General features: G+C 45.9%; 1 protein-coding gene across 2 annotated transcripts; it reads left to right on the forward strand.

Annotated features, from left to right (window-relative positions):
- The first annotated feature begins 1,683 nt into the window (after window positions 1-1,683).
- KCNG4 (potassium voltage-gated channel modifier subfamily G member 4) lies at window positions 1,684-17,530 on the forward strand. Of its 2 annotated transcripts, XR_008841391.1 has the most exons (4): window positions 1,684-2,015; window positions 2,924-3,723; window positions 15,268-16,447; window positions 16,529-17,530. XR_008841391.1 is itself a non-coding variant. In XM_056500757.1 (3 exons), exons 2-3 carry the CDS (start codon window positions 2,974-2,976, stop codon window positions 16,051-16,053), a joined length of 1,536 nt encoding a protein of 511 aa, XP_056356732.1. In that variant the 5' UTR covers window positions 1,684-2,015; window positions 2,924-2,973; the 3' UTR covers window positions 16,054-17,530. The 2 variants fall into 2 exon arrangements, 1 of the variants encoding a protein (XP_056356732.1); XM_056500757.1 differs by having other exon boundaries at window positions 15,268-17,530.
- The last annotated feature ends 1,119 nt before the right edge of the window (window positions 17,531-18,649 follow it).

Genomic DNA, 18,649 nt, shown 5'->3' on the forward strand with positions numbered 1-18,649 from the left:
GATGTGGCAGAAGGGTCCAGGAGGGCAGAAACAGAGCCAGGACAGCTCTGGGCTGAGGTACATGTTTGTGTTCTTCAGGGCTGGGTTCAGGGCCTGGCTTCCTCAGACAACAAATTAAGTATTTTTATTTTGTGTGCATTCATCTCCCATTAATAAAATTCAGATAGAAATATTTCTATCCATTCTCTGCCTCTGACACATATTTGTATGATCCTAGCCAGCAATGAGGTGCTGATCTAGCCACAGACACAGCTGCAGGTCCCAATAACACAACTATTAGAGAACCCAGTCTCAGAAAATTTAAAATTAAAGTACATGTATTTCTTGATAAATAAATCTACCACTTAAATCACTCAATTGCAGACAGCATTTACTCCTTGCCTTGGATTTATTCACCTTCTTGTCTGCTGGCTTCAGAAAAATAACCTTTAACAGCACCATGCAAGGGCTTCACAAGGTAGGAAGGAAATGCTAATTAGTTTTATCCTTTTGTGAAACAATCCATCCAAAGGTAATTAGAATAGGTTTGCTTTTTCTTAGCAGAAATAATCCATAAGAAAGACTGATGGGCAGGGCAAGCTGTGTCCTGCACAGAGGTGGTGGGATTTAAGTGATTCTGAGCTGTGCTCCCAGAACTCTGCAGCCTTCAGGCATCTCTCTGCTCTGTCTCTGGATGGCATAATGAGGGTTTGAGTGCAAACCCCAGTGGTGGAGCCTGATCAGAAGTTAATCTCGTGGGCGCCACGTGGGCAGAGAGATGTGCCCAACAGCCCAATTAGCAAGGGCTGCTGCCCTGGGCTGTGCCAGAGCCGGGCTCAGCCTGCTGCAGGGCTGGGGAGCAGCTCAGGGCTGCACAGCCCCTCTCAGCGCTGCACTCTGTCCCCATCTCGCTCCTCGCTGTCACCTTCACACCCCCTGCGTGACATTTAGATCCCACAGATTCACACAGCTCTCTGGAAACAGGATTCTCCTCCCAGCCACAAGCCACGGCTTTTCTCCCTGCCTGGGGAGCCCCACAGAGGGGACTCATCCACACACCCTGATCCCAGGTTTCCTGGACCCTCTGACTGAGGCCAAGCAAACAATTTGTGTGAAATCTGTGCCATCCCAGCTGCAGAACCCAACAGCAAACCCAGCCCCCTACAGCCATGCACGAGCAAAGCCAGAAAATGGGGAGGTTTGATTTCCCATCATCTGTAAAGAGGAAAGGAAAAAGTTCTTGGCTGTTGGAAAAGCACTGCAAATCTGGAAAAGAGAGGCAGAAATCCTTTCTTTTATGGAAGTAAAGCACTTCCCTAACGGCCCAAGGAATGCTGAGGCACAGCATCCATGGACACTACAATTTCCCCTTTCCATCTAGGAATATTAAGGAGCAAATCCCGGTTTTAGGAGGGATGCAGGTCATGGAAATTGCTGCTGAGAGATGTAAGTGGTTTCCCCAGACCAAGCGACTGTAGCATGACTATGATGGAAGGAGTTAATAGAGACTGAAATTGTTTTATTAAGTAGATTTGCCAGAATTTACTGATTATTAAACCTCATTAGCCGGGAACTTGTACTCCATGTTCTTACCCAGTTGCTGCCTGCTGCCTGCTGGATACACGGAGGGATGCTGGAGAGATTATTGCTAAGCCCTTCCCCCTTCCCTCTCCCCTCCTCTTCCAGGACAACATTGACAGTCCCGGGGGAAGAGAGGAGAGACAGGGAGAGGACGGGATCCACCAGCTCTCCTTCAGCATCTCCCACCTGGAAACCCGCGGAGAGGAGCTGCCCCCCAGGACACCTCTGCTGAGCATCCCTTAGCACGACATATGTTACAGCAACACGCACGGCTGCTCTCCCCTGCCAGGAAAGACGAGAAGGAGGGAGAGGGAAGGGACAGAAGGCAGCTGCAGAGTTCTCCAGGGATTTTCCGTGTAATCGATGCTGGCCGGTGCCCCCGGGAGCTGCCGCCGGCCGCGGCTCCGAGTGCGGAATGTGAGCATCGCCCGGGGGCAGCCTGCCTCCCGGAGCTGGTAAGTCACCCCGCCAAACTTTCCTTGCACTGGTAGCACCTCGCTGATATGGGCTAAAAGAAGTGGTTTCGAATCTCTAGGGGCTAGGGGCAAACCCAGGGGTTTGTCCTGGAAGGAGGCGGGGATGGTCCCGATCGCTCCGGGCTGAGCAAACGCTTTCTGCAAACACAAATACTTTCTAAAACACAAACACTTTCTAAAACACAAACACTTTCTAAAACACAAACACTTTCTGCCTGCCTAACAAAGTTTTCCCCGCGGTGGGCAAAGCTTCCCCTGTAACTTCTCAGCAATTTGCAGTGTCAGTTCTGAGCTGATCAGAACAACCATCCTTTAGACAGAACTTTCCCACTCGAGGCGTTTCGTAAACCTCTCCCGGCTAATCCTCGCAATCCCCCCGAGATTCGGGCGACAGGCAGAGGAATCGCAGTCTGAGCAGTCCAGTTAAAGCAATTAGAACTTCGCACCCACTTGACGGCAGGTAATTAACCACTCTGTCTCTAATGACTATTAAGCAGCTTAGTTGAGTTAGCGCGTGGTTAAGGGTTGGTAGAAATAAAGCGAAGCGCAAGGACAATGGCAATAACAATAAAACAATAACAATGACGATGTCGGGGGTGGCCAGAGCTGCTCGAGAAGAGCCCGGGGCGCTCCCGCTCGGGTTTGCAGGCTCGGTGCTAATTATGAATGAGGCTGTAGCTCCGTGCCGATGTTGCCAGACAACCAATGAGGCTGCAAAGCAAAGCTCATTCACGGGCTGCAGGCGTCAGGAGGAAGCACAGAGGTGACTTTTACTTACCAAACAGGCGCCCATCAATTTGGTGACTGAGGAAAGTGGCTGGAAGCACCTTTTCCCCTGCAGTAACCTCTGCTATGTTTTCTCCTCCTCCCTGTCTTCTGGCTGACAGATCCCCCTGCTCTGATGCCGCTCTGGATGTCCCGGTGAGAACTCCCAGAGATGCCTATTCTCTCCAGAGGCAGTGACCAAGACTATAGCAACATTAGCTACAATTCCTGCAATTCCTTGAGCCACCTCTTTCCCATCTGCGTGGAAACCCCTTCTGTCAAGGGGGTCCATTACCAGCGAGCCAGGAGGATTTACCGCCCTGACCAAGTGTCTGCAGCCGATCTCAAGACAGAGATCATGATCAACGTTGGAGGCATCAAGTACCTGCTGCCTTGGAGTACTCTGGACGAGTTTCCCCTGACCAGACTGAGCAAACTAAAGCTCTGCAGCAGCTACGAGGAAATCATCCAGCTGTGTGACGACTACGACGAAGACACGCACGAGTTCTTCTTCGACAGGAACCCCAACGCTTTCGGGATGATTGTCAGCTTCCTGGCGGCGGGGAAGCTGATGCTGCTGAGAGACATGTGTGCCTTGTCTTTCCAGGAGGAGCTGAGGTACTGGGGCATTGAGGAGTCCAACCTGGAGAACTGCTGCTTTCGGAAGCTGTTCCAGAAGCTGCAGGAGCTGGCCGAGGTGCGCAAGGAAGAGGAGCTCCGCAGGAGCAAGGAGGCGTCGTGTGTCCTGGATGAGAAAACCAGGTTTGGGCAGTTCATGAACAGACTCAGAGACATGGTGGAGAATCCCCAGTCAGGACTGCCAGGCAAAGTCTTTGCTTGTCTCTCCATCCTCTTTGTGGCCACCACAGCCATCAGCCTTTGCGTGAGCACAATGCCAGACTTGAGAGCTGAGGAGGACAGGGTAAGTCAGTCCTTCCTAACTGGTCTAACCACAGGTTAATGGCACAGTGTGTGACAGGAAACTCAGCAAGGGCTCAGATTAGATCTATTACTTTCAAGTGATATCATGTTAAGAATAATGGGAACTAATATTATACTGATTTTTAGCGAAAATACAAGAAAGCTTTTGGACAGAGCTCTCCAGTATAGAGTGGTTTTCCTTCTTGAGAAGCTGCTGCCAGTGTAAGATTAACTTGTTAGCACTGAGTCTCTCAAACTGACATTGTGGAGTTTTCAAGATGCTTCACTCTCTAGTTGCAGGCAATCTCTCCTTTGGACACATCAGCTACAGAAATATTTCCCTCTGATATCTTTGCTTTTAAAACAGCTGGGTATCTTCCCTTGTGATAAAACTTTCAGATGCTTAAAGAGGGAGAAATATTCATTAATTTTCATATGTTACATTTCAGTATTTGCATAAAGATTGAAGGATGAGAGGCAGAGGAAGTATTTTTGCACACACTGATACATAAAAGCTGTGCCTCCAAAAATCACAATTCCATGCTAAGAGAATTCTGTATTTGCCCCATATATATGTACATGTTGTAGGAGCAATACCAAATTCTATCTGAACTGCTAACTGCATTTAAACCCTTCCCAAAGAATTCACCCACATTAATTCAGGGCAAATAAATCAAGCCTGTATCACACATGAAGGATCTTCTCTGTAACACTGCTGTAAATATTTCAGCATTTAAGAGATTTATTTTTGTAATAATAGACCAGAGGAAAAGTAAGAATCCAAAGTTATTTCAGATGTGGCAGCATCCAAATTCATCACATAACCTTGACTAATCTCTGTAATGAATCCTGCACTTCATCTGCAAATTGCCCTTCCAAAAGTGCTGAGGAAATCTGTGTCAAATGAACCCCCTGCCCCAACCCCTGCTGTAAGATAAGAAACTCCTTAGAGTGTCATATATGGATGAATAAAGTCATTTTTATATTTATAGCACAGCCTGGTGTGCACACTACAAAAATCTGTATCTATTTTACTGCTCAAGCCATTGGTCAAAGCAGCCTTGTCTTGGTTAAAATATGTCCTGATTTGATGTCTTTGGATAAAACAGAGGATTGCACAGGAGGCTGAAATCCAAGATCATTCCCTGTTCCATTTTAACCCCTTGAATATTAACTATTAACTTCCATTTGCTCAAGAGGGCTCTAACCTGTCAGGAATAAGCCTGCTGCTCTTGCAGCCTTCCTCAGCTATTACTTTTTAGCTGAAAAAAAGGAAAAACTGTGTTCACAGGAAAAGCTGCTAACACTGTTCCAGTGCTTCTTCCAAGGAAGTACTTCAAATATAGAACATCCTTCTTCCAGCTCGATGTACAAACATCACAAACTCTGCTCCAGCAAGTGCTTCCTACTAACTTTGTTAATGGAAGTGGCTTGATGCTTTTTATCTCCATTTCCCAACCACTGCAGGAAAATATTGATAAATAAATCTCGTGCAATAGAACCAGCACATGAGCAGAGCTCATAAGGGGTTGTGTGTTTTAAAAATAATTTACTAAGTCAGAAAGAAAAGCATGCTGAGGGTTATAAGTGTGTCTGGGAGCTGCAGTGAAGCTGCTGTTCCTGGCTTTCCCATGAAACAAGGATGCCATTACTACTTAGAGATTTGCATACATATCAGCATTTTAAAAACAAGAAAACTGCACTGAAACAAGCTCAAAAGATGGATTGTTTCAAGTGCAGGGGAGAGGATGAAGAATGAACTTGAGGAAAGAACCACATTTGTCCAAATATTTGGAAACATCCCATAATTTATGCTTACAGCAGCAGCCTAATGCACTTTGTCATTGTGCCCCAGAATACAGAGTATTAAAAGCCCTGTTCTTTGAATTATGTGATGTCCTGCCACAGGAAACACAGGGGAGTATATGAGACAAAATGCTCATGCTTTGTGGAAAAGCAGAGAATCTGAACTGCTAACAAGCAGTTTTGGCATCCCTAAATTTCCATCCCCAAATTCTTAGCCTGCAACAACTGAGATTTCCTTGCTGGGATCTCAAAAGAGCATTTAAACTAGAGCTGGACAAATAACTCCATGAAGTAAATTGACTAAAATTAGGATTCTTGGCTGCAGCTGAGTCATACTTAATAAAATCAACTCTCTGTTGATTTGTAACTCAGAACTGTTCACTGACCTCAGAAACTGATTCCAAAATGGTGCCACATTTACCTGCACCTGAGACAGGCATCCAGGACCTGAAATTTTTGGGTGGAACATGAAGATTATTTGATATCTGTTTGCTCAGTGACAGGAAACAGTCAAATTCCTTCACAAAGTTTCTGAACAAGCTGAAATTCCACACCTGAATTCAGAGATGCCCTCTCGCGAGGTTTGTTCAATTCTGAGTTAAAGCTTGGCAAAAGCTCTGAGGTAAATGTCCTTAAAAGTACTGCAAGGATCCATTTTCCAATGTCACTAACACTGGAAATTGAATTTATCCATACTACCCATCCTGAAAAACAGACAAAAAAGGCTTTACTTCTGCTGCATATGTACCACTCTAGGGTCCTGTTCCTCCTCATCACAGCCACATTAAGAGAGTGAAAACTGGCTGGACAGCAGCCCAAGAAGGATCAGAGTCACAAAAAGAAAGTAAAAATAATGCAAGGTGACTTGCACTGGACTCACTTGGCTCAGAGGCTGCTGCTCCCACCCTGCAGGCACAGCAGATCCCTTTTCCTTCCAGCAGCTGCTGAGCCAGGTGTGCTCAGGAGGGAGGAGAGCAGCCTGGAGTCCTCCCTGGGAGGGGAAAGCGAAAACTCTGCTCTGTCTCCGGGAGAGGGATGGAAGGGAGCCAGGAGGGAGCATCTGCATCAGGGAAACCCTGGCAGTCACCCTGGCAACCAGAGGGGAGGGAAGGAGCATCGCCAGGGGCAGCAGAGGGGATGGGAGCCGAGAGCCGGGAATGCGGCTGAACGCGAAATGAAGGAGGAGCTGCTACAGGCAGCACCATGCTCACACCCCATAATACTCCAAATGCCATTTAGGAACCTCCTCATGAAAGAAAAACACAGAGATTTAGGCAAATCTGTAAGTTTGTATTTTATATGCACATGGTGTGAATCCCAACCCAGAGAGAACAGTCCCAGGTAAAGGGTGAGCAAAAAGTTCAGTGAAAATGTGGAGTAGAAAAGGAACAGCTCTGGTGAGCTCAGGTTTGGGTCTGACCATGAAATAAATATACAAAAGGTTTTATCATTTATGAGGCAAAGGAAAGAGGAGTCATCAGTAACAAGGTTGTGTTATTTAGGAATAAAACAACAGAATTATCACGTTCTCCAGGGGGAATTTATCCTTGTCCATGATATTTGCATCAGTTCTTTATGGAGCTCAAACTGTCTTTGGTAAAAAAGCAGATTTAATATCATCAGCATGCAGTAATCAAGGCATGTAGAGATAGAAAAAAAAGCTTATTTAGAGTTGAGGAAATCTGTTATTGATCTGAACAGGCAGCTTGAGAGAACTGCAAATCTGGAGACCAAACAGGGTAGGAAAGCTGAAGTGACAAAATTCACCAGCATTACCCTCAAATGAAGAGATTCAGATCATCCCACTAGGGACAGGACAGACCTATCAAAACCCCTGAAAGTCCCAGTCCCACACAAGAGTTACAGTCAGGATCTAAGAGGGGTCACTGGAACAGCCTCTGCTCAGCACACCCAACCCAAAGGAAAAAAAAAAACAAAACATCATTAGAGCAGAAAGTTATGGGATAAAACCAGTGCAGAAAGATCTGGAGAGGGAGAACACTTTGAAGGACTCTTGGGACTTTCCTTAGGACGAGATATTTTGTTCAATGAGTCCCTAAAATTGGCATCCTCCTGAGAAATGACTCTGCAGAAAGGCTGCAGCAAGGTCTGTGCTTCAGGAGGCAGCAAATTAAGGTCAGGGGGAAGAAAACCCCCAGACATTTCCATTCCCTGACCTTGTTACTGCTAATTTTTGTGTTTGCTCTTAACTGGCTTTGAGAAGCTTGGAATTGCTTTAGGTATTTTATAGGACTCAATGAAACAAAAATCATCATGAGCTGCAACCACTGTTTCATGTGAAGGTTCCATCCTGAAACACAGAATACTCATTTTTTTTAAAAGCTTCTTTTCTTAGCATAATTTGATTATGTGAAAATCAAATTCCTTTTAAAAGAGTAAGTTTCTAGTCTCTGGTTGCACTCAGAATCCAGAAAACATGAACAGATGAGGAGAACCCAGTACTTAATATATAGAACCACTTTTATTTATTTTATTTTTAATTCTACACCATTATTCTGGAGGTCCCAATTAGTTTTTTAATGCTTGATGTTGCTGAAGTTTTCTGTATGACTCTAAAGAATATTTGGCTTGCACACTGGGGGAAACTGCCAAGAAACAAGTTTTTTTAAAAACTGGAATAATTTTACTTTACAGGAGGAAAAAACCCAATTTATTTGCCTTACTGTGAAGAGAAAGAAAATGTGATGCTCATTTAAAGTGTAAGACTATAAAGGCACATGTGTACATGCCTATCTATAAATATACAGCTATATACATATGACTTGAAATTATTTGGAACAAAATAAAGCTGGATGTGCTTTGGCTTTATTGCATCTGCTCAAGCACTTTATTCTGGGTTCTTCTCAGGTCATTTTCTGCAGACAATCCCTCTCTTAAACTGTGCAAACACCCAGTGCAATTCTGATTTTTTCTGACCGTTTTGATCAGCAAGGAATGTAGGAAAATGTGCTTCACTGGAGCACCAAAAACCTCCTGGTCTAGGTGTACTCAGCATAGTAGAACCCAGCTAATTTGTGTGCTCCATGGGCTAAATTAGATAAATTAATAATGATTGAAGAAAGGTTTAATAAGAAGCCATTTAAAAACAGAAATCAGAATATTCAAGCCTGGGATTTTTGATATATATTTGTAAATTATTGCTTTATGGGATCTGCTTTTTTTTGAGGTCAGAAAAACCAGGAGCTTTGACCTTGAAACTGCACAGCTGTGTTAGGAACCTGATTTCAGAGTCCCACATTATCAGTGATCATTCCCCAGGTATCCACACCCAGAATTGCCTGATTCAGCACTGAGTCTGTGATGCACAGCACTGATAAAGTTCATATCACTGAATCCAAAAAAGGCACTGTGGGGGTGGCCAGTGCTGACCATCTGTGCCCTGGCTCACCCCAAATAAATGTCTGCACAAACTCCTGACCCTCAGGGAGGGAATGGATCCTGCCTGCCTCTCCAGAGGGTGTCAGGGTTCAGGAAGCACAATTAGACATTATTAGTTTGCCTTATGTTCATCCCCTTTTGGCTGTGTCCCAGCAGTGCCAAGGCTGCAAGCTTTGCACGCCATCCTGGGGGACACCCAGCTGTTCCAGCTGTTCCAGCTGTTCTGCACTGGGCAGGGCACCAACAGCTGTGCACTGGGCCAGCACGTGTGTCCCTCACTGGGAATCAGGATTTCTTTCCCCTCTTGCTGCTGTCAGGGCTGTAATAGTTACAAAAGCCTGTTCAGCACAGGTGGGTGTTTAATAAATGCTCGGGAGGATTTGTGTTCCCTTTCATGGAGGTATTCCACCTCTGGAAAGCTCCTTTTGAAACTATCCTGCAAGTTCCTTCCCACAGTGTCAACACCTCTCATTAGCACCAGTATCTTCCCTTAAAACAGATTCAAGCATATTTGGGAACCCCTGGACTCCAGAGTTATAGTAAGAAGGAATTTCTGCTCTGAAGAATTAACAACACAGTGAGAAAAGAAATAAAGACACAGTAACAGGCAAAATGCTTTGACCAACAGCAAAACTGTCAGTTGAAGGTTATCCTCCCAAGTCCAGATGAATTCCTTGTCATTTTGACTATACTGCTCTTCACAGTTACAAAATTGTCTGTAAGATTCCATACTAGAAAAACAAGAAAGAGTTTACTCCTTCACATCATTCTAATACCCACACTTTGGTGTCACCAACTGGTTTAAATCAAATTCAGATTATTCAGACTGACTCTCACAGTGTTTGCAGACTAAAGACCCAAGTTTGAAAGTGAATTGTAACATTTTATTTTAGGTACACTTCTGTCTCAGATGGGATAATTATTTGTTGGACACAGAGCATTAATTACTTTCTCTGCTCTTTCTAATGTCCACATTAATACAATGCCAATATTAGTTTAGTTCCCTCAAATGTTGTAGTTGTGGTAATTGTTTTCCTAAGTCCAGGCTTCTTTCCCATCAAGTAGAACAAGTGGGAGCTCATTGTGTTCTCAGAATATGCAGCACTGCTTTAACAAGCTCATCATTCCCTAAATCAGGTTAGAGTCTTTCTCAGCAGGCTGTAACCTTCTGATTTTATTGCATGGGGCTGAAACCATAAATCCAAGTGCTGATGTGATCCATAGCACAGGGTTTTCAGGCTCTCCCTCCCCATCATTCGATCAGCAGAGCGTGGTTTAACGATTCAGTGCGGCCGCGGTGATTCAGCAGTGCCTGCAGCACTGCAGGTCCCGGGGCTCAGGTATGCAGGGACATGGACTGGCACCAACCTCCCAGCCAAGCCACCCCTGCACAGCCAAATTTCTGCCCTGGATCTGCTCATTTCCTGCTGCCAACGGGATAAGAACAGCTCAGAGCCAGCTGGGTCACTCAGTTCCCTCTGCCCAGGTCTTGTCCTGCCTCTGCTCCTTCCTAACCCTCCTCTAGCCTTGCAGCCTCTCCTGGATCCCCACTGCCTTGGCTCTGTGGGCAGGCAAGGGCAAGAACCAAAGCTTGTTTTTTCACCATCCCATTAGTTTGTACTTTTCACACAGAGGGAGTTGCTCAGGGAGAAGCTGATACCAGGATGCCCTGCCCAGGTGTGAGAAATGCAAAAGGCTGGAAAACAGCCCCCCACCCAGGAAATGGCAACCCTGGGCTTAGAGAGGGAAATTCCTGCCAGGTTTGCATCTCAATCCTGCACCTAGAGGGCTGGCTGGTTTTGCCAAAGGGCCAGGCTGCAGGAAGAGCAGTCTGGCTGGGATAAGTGCTGGACAGCCCAGGCTGGCAGAAGGCAGGTCAGGCACCACAGGACAGGCTGATCCCATCTGCTGCCACTCTGGTGGACGCTGGCCTCTGCCCACAGAGCAGTGTGAGCATCACAGGAAGGACCTGAGCAGCAACCAAACAAAACCTGCACTGCCAGGACAAATTTAGCAAATTTTAACCTTGCCCTTGCACCAGCCACACAGCCAGGCACGCTCCTGCTGTGAGCAGTGACATTCTGCAGCCTGTCCTTCCCCTGCAGAGGGATAGGAAGGTGCAGGTCCTGTGTTCAGGGACTCCAATGGGATGGAGCACGTGCTGGCTGAGCTCCTTCCCTGGCTCTGGCTCCATTAGGGGTGGGTCACAGAGCACCAGGACAGCCTTTCCTTGGGAGTGATCACTGTGCAGCTGGCTGGGAACAGGGCTCAGATCCTTTCAGCTCATTTGTTTTATGATGATGAGCCAGCTGCCTGCCATAAACATGCCCTGGGAATAACAGTGTTTGCATGCAGGGGTTCAGTCATGACTTCTAGCTGGGTTCAAGGACTTTTATCAGCTTGGCTTCATAAAGAGATTCCTTTCTCACAAGTGTGCTGTGTAAGCAGCATCCATACCTTGTGCTGAGGTATTGATTTCTACTCTAAGGCTCTGGAAATAAGACATGATTCTGAAATAATCCAGATACTGATCAAGCTGTGCTTATCAGCAAAGTGTTCTACAAGCATTGGAGGAATTTTTGCTATTTAACTTGGGAATAGATCATTTGACACAAGAAACACCCAGAATCACTGACACCATCCTGAGCAGGGTCCCCTGGCAAGCACAGGAAGGAGATCACAGGAAATGCTGTAGCTTTGCTTGTTTTACCTCCCAGAGGTTTATAGATTGTGGGAAACCCCAAATTACACACCACAGAAAACAGGCTCAGATTGCTGCCAATAAACTTCCACTTAGAGTCAATCACACCCAGGACAGAAAGTTGGTACCAAACCAGTTTTATCCTCACACAGCTGCAGCACAGATTTCTCTCCTCACTGTACTTCAGAATGAGGGAATGAAGGGTAAATACCCACTGCAAAAGGCAGTGGGGTAAATCTCTGGCAGTGGAAATTCATTGGTGCACCAGAACAAGTTTTCCAAAGTATATTTTAAATCGCCAGTTGTCTTAGAGTGCAGACAGGTGGGGCACCATTGAAGAGCACAGAGCAGACCCTGAAGGAGCAAGAATAGTTCCTTGGTGGTATCACACAGTTAATCAATGATAATAAAATTTTTCCTTGTGTAGAACACATTAAAAAAGTGAGCAGCATCTGGAAACCAGCATGGATAGAAGAGAGATATGTTCTTCAAGAGAAATTCTGATTCAGTCTCCCTAGGCATAACTAGAATTATTGATGCATGTAAAGGTATTATTTTCACTAGATGAGATTTATACCTGTTGTAAGTTAAGCTAGTGCTGCACGACTCTGGGATCTGATTTTGTTTGTTATCCCAGATGTCATCACACTTTAATTAATGTTTCCTGGCAAGCTAAGAGGCTGGGAAATTTATCTCTTTTTATCTTGTGAATGGCACATAACTGGAATTCACAATTAGTGAATAAATTTCTTTTTTGCTACCCCATCCCTGGAAGAATCCAAGGCCAGGTTGGACAGGGCTTGGAGCAACCTGGTCTTTAAGGTCCCTTCTACCCAAACCATTCTGGGATTCTGTGAGTGGAAAACAAAAGCCAGGAGAGTTGCCTTGGGCACCTGTTTCCTCTGGCTGTTGAGGGAACTGGGTTAACTGGAATCAGTACTTCTGTTCTTCTATTTTATTATGAACCTACTTTTTTTTTTTTTCCTATTTAAATAGAATTTAACAGAAATATCCTAAAATGAGCAATCTCACTGTAACATCATAAACTCCAGCACATAAGAGAACATGGCAAATAAGCCACTCTCACACACCAGAGGGGGATAATTAAAAGGAGGCTTGAATTTTTGACTATCTCTGGTGGTAGAGGAGTTTGAAACAACTCCTTTGCTTCTTTGAGATAGTTTATAAATCTAAGAAACCACTCAATATTTCAGGCACCAGGCTCAGTAAATATCTTTTTACACAAAATATTGTTTCATTCATTGCTGAGCCAAATGCTCATTTCGTACAGAAGATCAATACCAGGGACTCATTTTATTACATTTATATCATAGGTTGTTGAATTTCTGCTGGAGGCAAGTTCCATAAATCCTGATAAATTCTTGCATTGTTGAAAAGTAAATCTGCAGGATGAATAAAGGATAAAGAGTTACATACTCACTGCTGGGCCTGTCCAAACTGTTCTCCCATCAGTCAGTGACAGGCTGAGTACAGATTGATGTCAGATGGTTTTGTTGAAAAAGCCCTCCCAAAATATGCTGTGGTCAGTTATAATAAAACCTCATCTCCCCCTCTTGCTCACAATCAACACCAGCCTGCAGCTTTTAGAGCTCCCACTCCACCAACTGCAGCAGGAGGAGAAAGAGCTCAGTGAAAATTTGACTCAAAGATCTGGGAATAAAACCCCAAAATTCTACTTTAGTTAATGGTGAGGTCAAGGGAGGGACTTTGTAGTGGTTTGTGTTGGCAGGTGCTGAATACCAGAATATCCAAATGTGTCTGGTTTGTTCAGAAAGAGGAATTGTAGAGAAGTTATTGTGTCATAAAGAGATTCCTTTATTGGACATTTAGGCAAAAAAAGCCTTTAATGGATCAGGGTATTTGGGCCACACTGAAAGTAACTAATGGGAATGTGGTGGCAAAAAAAAAAATTGAAATCCCCCCACCCTCCCTTCCTTCAATATTTGCTGCTTTTGAACAAGATATTCAAAAGAATGAAGAATGTTTGAAGAGACTGACATTAGAGGGATATTCTACATAAGTCAAGTCAGGTGCATTCCATAATATATACAAATGTTCCTAATATATAAAACATTCACATACAAACTCTTGGGATGACATCCATCTCCCAATGTGAAGTCAATGAGTGTGTTCTCATTATGCTGACAGCATAAATTGCCTTCACTAAGTAAATATAAATTTCCATAGGGAATACTGAGGTCACTGAGGGTGGCAAGAATTAAAAATCTCCAAAACAGTCTCTATATTGCTACACCTTGACATTTCCTGCTCAGTTAAAAAGACACCCTACATTTTAATAGCTAAACCTTCCAGCAAACTAAACTTCTTTTCTTCTATTTTCTAAGGAAGGGATAGGGAAAACCCCATGATGATCTGAGAGCAATGTCACCAGCAAATGTCCAAAGGCAAATAAATAACAGATGTACTGGAAATTCAGCCCAGCTAACAAAAAATTAAGTAAATCTTGATGGGAGCAATGAATAATTGAGAGGCCACATCTCTGGAGTGAGGTCTGTGCAGAGCCCAGGCTGCACTGTACAGAACTGAGGGCTCAGGAGGAGTGAGCAGTCACAACACAAGTGCTGATTGCAGGCAATCTCATCCAGCCCAGTCAGCAGCTCTGCAAACATCACTGCACTCCAGCATGGACTGCAAATGGAGCCACAGCCTGACCCTGCCTGCAGAGCCCTGCCAGGGCCAGGCCTTATTTGTGGTGTTCCATTTTAGGGGTAAAATATGGACTCGACAGCTTGTTGTGCAGAAAGGAAAAATCCCCAAGTGGTGCTACAGAGCTGAATTGTTCTGAGGGCTGGGCAGGGTGAAACACACTCCTGAGGGGGAACCTCTGCTGGCCAATTCCATAGCACAGAATGACTTGTTACTGCTTGTGCAGCAGAAATTGGGAAGTATTCAGGACTTACAGCCTGCATGCCAGGCTCTATACAGGTTTCATTCAAGTAGGTTGGAAGAAGCAGCACAGTGAAAGGAGGCAGGCAGGTAGATCTGTTTGTTCAGCTATTTCATGTGCTCAAAATTCTCTGCACACAGCTGAAGCACAGCTGCCACACTCCCTGTGAGCTGGGGTTTGATTATTCTGGTACCAGTGACTCAGGCAGGGCCATGTTGGTGTTTTTGGATGCTGGTTTGTTGCTATAGAGCTAGGAGCAGTGAAAGAATACAGCCACACACAACTTCCCTCAGAGGCAGAGGAAAAGCAATTTATTATGGAAGCAATCACACTTATATAGACTAGATCATGGAGTTGAGGATAGAGACACACTGATTGGTCCAAGGAAGGTAACACCCCTTGCAAACACGCTTTCACCCAAACATCACATCTCTCATGTCCTGTGCCAACAGCAGGTGCTAGTCTCTGTTATTAATTCTTTCTCTTCTGTTTTCCTTTGAGTGGCTTGAGAAAGACTCAAGCTTCTTTCTCTCTAACTCTTCACAGTACCTACAAGTCCCCCTTTTGAAACTTAAAAAAATAAGCGTTTGTCGTTCTCCCGTGCAAGGGAGAGCAAACACAACCCAAGCTGCATCTTTCCCTGGCTTTCACCAGCACCCCACGCTGGCTGACAGACTGTTCTTGTTTATCCCCTCCCTGTTCTGTGGCAGGGCGAGTGTTCCCAGAAGTGCTATTACATCTTCGTCATCGAGACCGTCTGCGTGGCCTGGTTCTCCCTGGAGTTCTGCCTGCGCTTCATCCAGGCCAGGAGCAAGTGTCAGTTCTTCAAAGGCCCCCTGAACATCATCGACTTCGTGGCCATCTCCCCGTACTACGCCTCCCTCATCTTCTCGGAGGACGAGGCGGGCGAGGAGGAGGACAGGCCGAGCAGCAGCACGTACCTGGAGAAGGTGGGGCTGGTGCTGCGGGTGCTGCGGGCCCTGCGCATCCTGTACGTGATGCGGCTGGCGCGGCACTCGCTGGGCCTGCAGACCCTGGGGCTCACCGTGCGCAAGTGCACCCGCGAGTTCGGCCTGCTGCTGCTCTTCCTCTGCGTGGCCGTCACCCTCTTCTCCCCGCTGGTCTACCTGGCCGAGAACGAGTCGGGCAGGGTGCTGGAGTTCACCAGCATCCCCGCCTCCTACTGGTGGGCCATCATCTCCATGACCACCGTGGGCTACGGGGACATGGTGCCGCGCAGCGTGCCGGGGCAGATGGTGGCCCTCAGCAGCATCCTCAGCGGCATCCTCATCATGTCCTTCCCCGCCACCTCCATCTTCCACACCTTCTCCCACTCCTACTCCGAGCTGCGCAAGGAGCACGAGCGGCTGCAGTCGCGGCTGAGCCGGGCCAAGGACGGCAACTGCTCCAGGGAAAGTGACACCTTCAACGAGACTGACAGCCTGGGGCTGGAGGGACAGGCATCCCCCATCAAGTACATCTACACGGGCAACTGAGCCTGCAGGCACAATCAAACCCATCCAGACAGGGAACTGAGCCTGGAGTCCCCCATCAAATACATCTACATAGGGAACTGAGGCTGGAGTACAATCAAACCCATCCAGACAGGTAACTGAGGCTGGAATCACAATCAGACTCATCTACACAGGGAACTGAGGCTGGCATCCCCCATCAAGTACATCTACACAGGGAACTGAGGCTGGAGTCACAATCAGACTCATCTACACAGGGAACTGAGCCTGGCATTCCCATCAAATACATCCAGACAGGGAACTGAGCCTGCAGTCACAATCAGACTCATCTACACAGGGAACTGAGCCTAGAGTCCTCCATCACATACATCTACACAGGGAACTGAGGCTGGCATCCCCATCAAATACATCCAGACAGGTAACTGAGGCTGGAATCACAATCAGACTCATCTACACAGGGAACTGAGCCTAGAGTCCTCCATCAAATACATCTACACAGGGAACTGAGGCTGGAGTCACAATCAAACACATCCAGACAAGGATCTGAGCCTGGCATCCTCCATCAGATAAATCCACACAGGCAACTGAGCCTGGCATCCCCATCAAATACATCCACACAGGGAACTGAGTCTGGCATCCTCCATCAGATAAATCCATATAGGGAATGGAGCCTGGAGTCCCCAGTCAGATAAATCCACACAGGGAATGAGCCTGGCATCTCCCATCAGATAAATCCATACAGGGAGCTGAGCCTGGCATGGGGTGTTCCCAAAACCCCTGACAGGAACATGCACATATGTGTCAGCAAAATGCACAAAGCACAGCAACACCATAGGTTACAGTGCTATCCCCTCTCCTGGCATAGGTATAAGCAGCAGCCAAGCCAACACAGCCAGCTCCAAAAAATCCCCATGGAGCTAGAGTTTGGGAGAATGTAGAAAGTCAGTTTATTCAGTGATAAATGCTCATTCTTCTCTATGGCTACTAAGAATAAACTTTGCCTCTACCACTCATGCATCTTGCTGGATACCTGATACTGGATGAGTAACAAACAAATCAGCTTCTGTTGGCGCAAGCACACTTGTTATTTTATTTGCCTTTGAGTTTCCAGTGTTTTTTGCAATGAACATCCTGAGCCAGGCGTTAGGACACATTCTTTCAGGGCTACACACCAGTGTGGTTATGCACAGCTCATCCACCAGGCACACAGATACAAATCTGAGTTCTGTATTTAAAGCCAGTAACAAGCTTAAAATAAAACTGCTGTATGTGACAGCTTTCAAAGTTTGCCTGTAGCCAGACGATCAATCTGTACCTAACAAATTGCACTGCTTTGTATAAAACACATACTGTTTGCAAGAGCATTTGCTTGAAATGCAGTTGTGGTCTGCAGACTGTAAACATATCATACTAGACAGCAAAAGTCTTCTAACTTCTTTTTCATATAATTATTTAAAATAAAAACGAGGAATAAAAAAAGCTCAAGCTTACTGGTCATACCAAAAAGCTTTGGTGTTATAATTTTTGTTGAATGGTGATGGTTTCTCTGGAAGAAAGACAAAAAAATAGACTTCTTGAAAATGTGATGATAGCTCAGAAGTGTCCAAAGGTATAAATAGTAAAGAATGAAGGGAATGATTGCCAGGGAAGAGTGGGAATGGTTTCCTGACTGGAATGGAAGATGCCCCTTTTGGGATGTCCAGCCAGGAGGAAGCAACAGGGCTTTGGAGAGGTCAGCAATGCTCCTTTAGGGACAGACTGGATGGTTTTGTACAGTTGTACCCTTAGATGGGGTGAGTGTGGCCAGTGAATCCCATAGGTCACAAAGGGCAGGTGTGCACACACCTGTGTGTGAGACCCTCTTGATCCCCACGCTGAATTTCGGGTCTGCATTTAAACACTGAGATTAACCAAGGACTAAATTAGTTTCTAATCAGACTTTCAGCCTTCATTACCCCATTCCTTCAATCTTGCCAAGGCCCCCATGTCCCTGTGATGAGGCAAAGCTCAGTGAATGGCCATCCACCAGGGCCAGCCCTGTGCCACTGGGAGCCTGGGGACATTTCCAGCCCTGCCCCATCTCCCACCTGGACACCCAAACCAGGCACCTGCAGAGCTCTGCAGCTCCCTGCAGGCGTTGGGAGCCTTGGTGCAGGGCTGCTCCCCTCCCTCCTGCACAGCTGGAGTGCAGAAAAGCACAGCTGAACATCCCAGGCACAGCTGGGCTGACCTGGCTGGGATTAATCTCTTGGGCTTATCTTGCTACTGACCTTATGATTCAAACCAGAGAAACTGCAGTGGATTATTCACAGGGATGTTCCAACACAAGAGGAACAAGTTGATTTTAGATGACAGGCATTTACATTTGCCCCATTAAATGGGCAATTTCTGCTGGTTTATGCACAGGTCCATCTGATCTTTTTTATTTTTCACAATTAGCTTTTTATTTTTATTTTTTTGGCTGGCAATTCCCTACAGTGAGATGATAAATCAGACAAAATCCTGGCCTGGGCTATAAACCAGTCCTCTCCAGGGTCCTGTGAGTGGTGATGCCACCCTCATTTCTCTGGAAATTCTGCCCCTGTGGTCTGGCAGTGCCAAATCAGTGCTTGCTCCTGCT

This window comes from Oenanthe melanoleuca, chromosome 11 (genome assembly GCF_029582105.1).
Source record: "Oenanthe melanoleuca isolate GR-GAL-2019-014 chromosome 11, OMel1.0, whole genome shotgun sequence".
NCBI lineage: Eukaryota > Metazoa > Chordata > Aves > Passeriformes > Muscicapidae > Oenanthe > Oenanthe melanoleuca.

Bases quoted from the DNA above. Each gene is read 5' to 3' on its own strand.
- KCNG4 (XM_056500757.1), top strand. From the start codon at position 2,974: ATGCCTATTCTCTCCAGAGGCAGTGACCAAGACTATAGCAACATTAGC. The intron at 3,724-15,267 runs GTAAGTCAGTCC...GTTCTGTGGCAG, and splicing joins TGAGAGCTGAGGAGGACAGG to GGCGAGTGTTCCCAGAAGTG.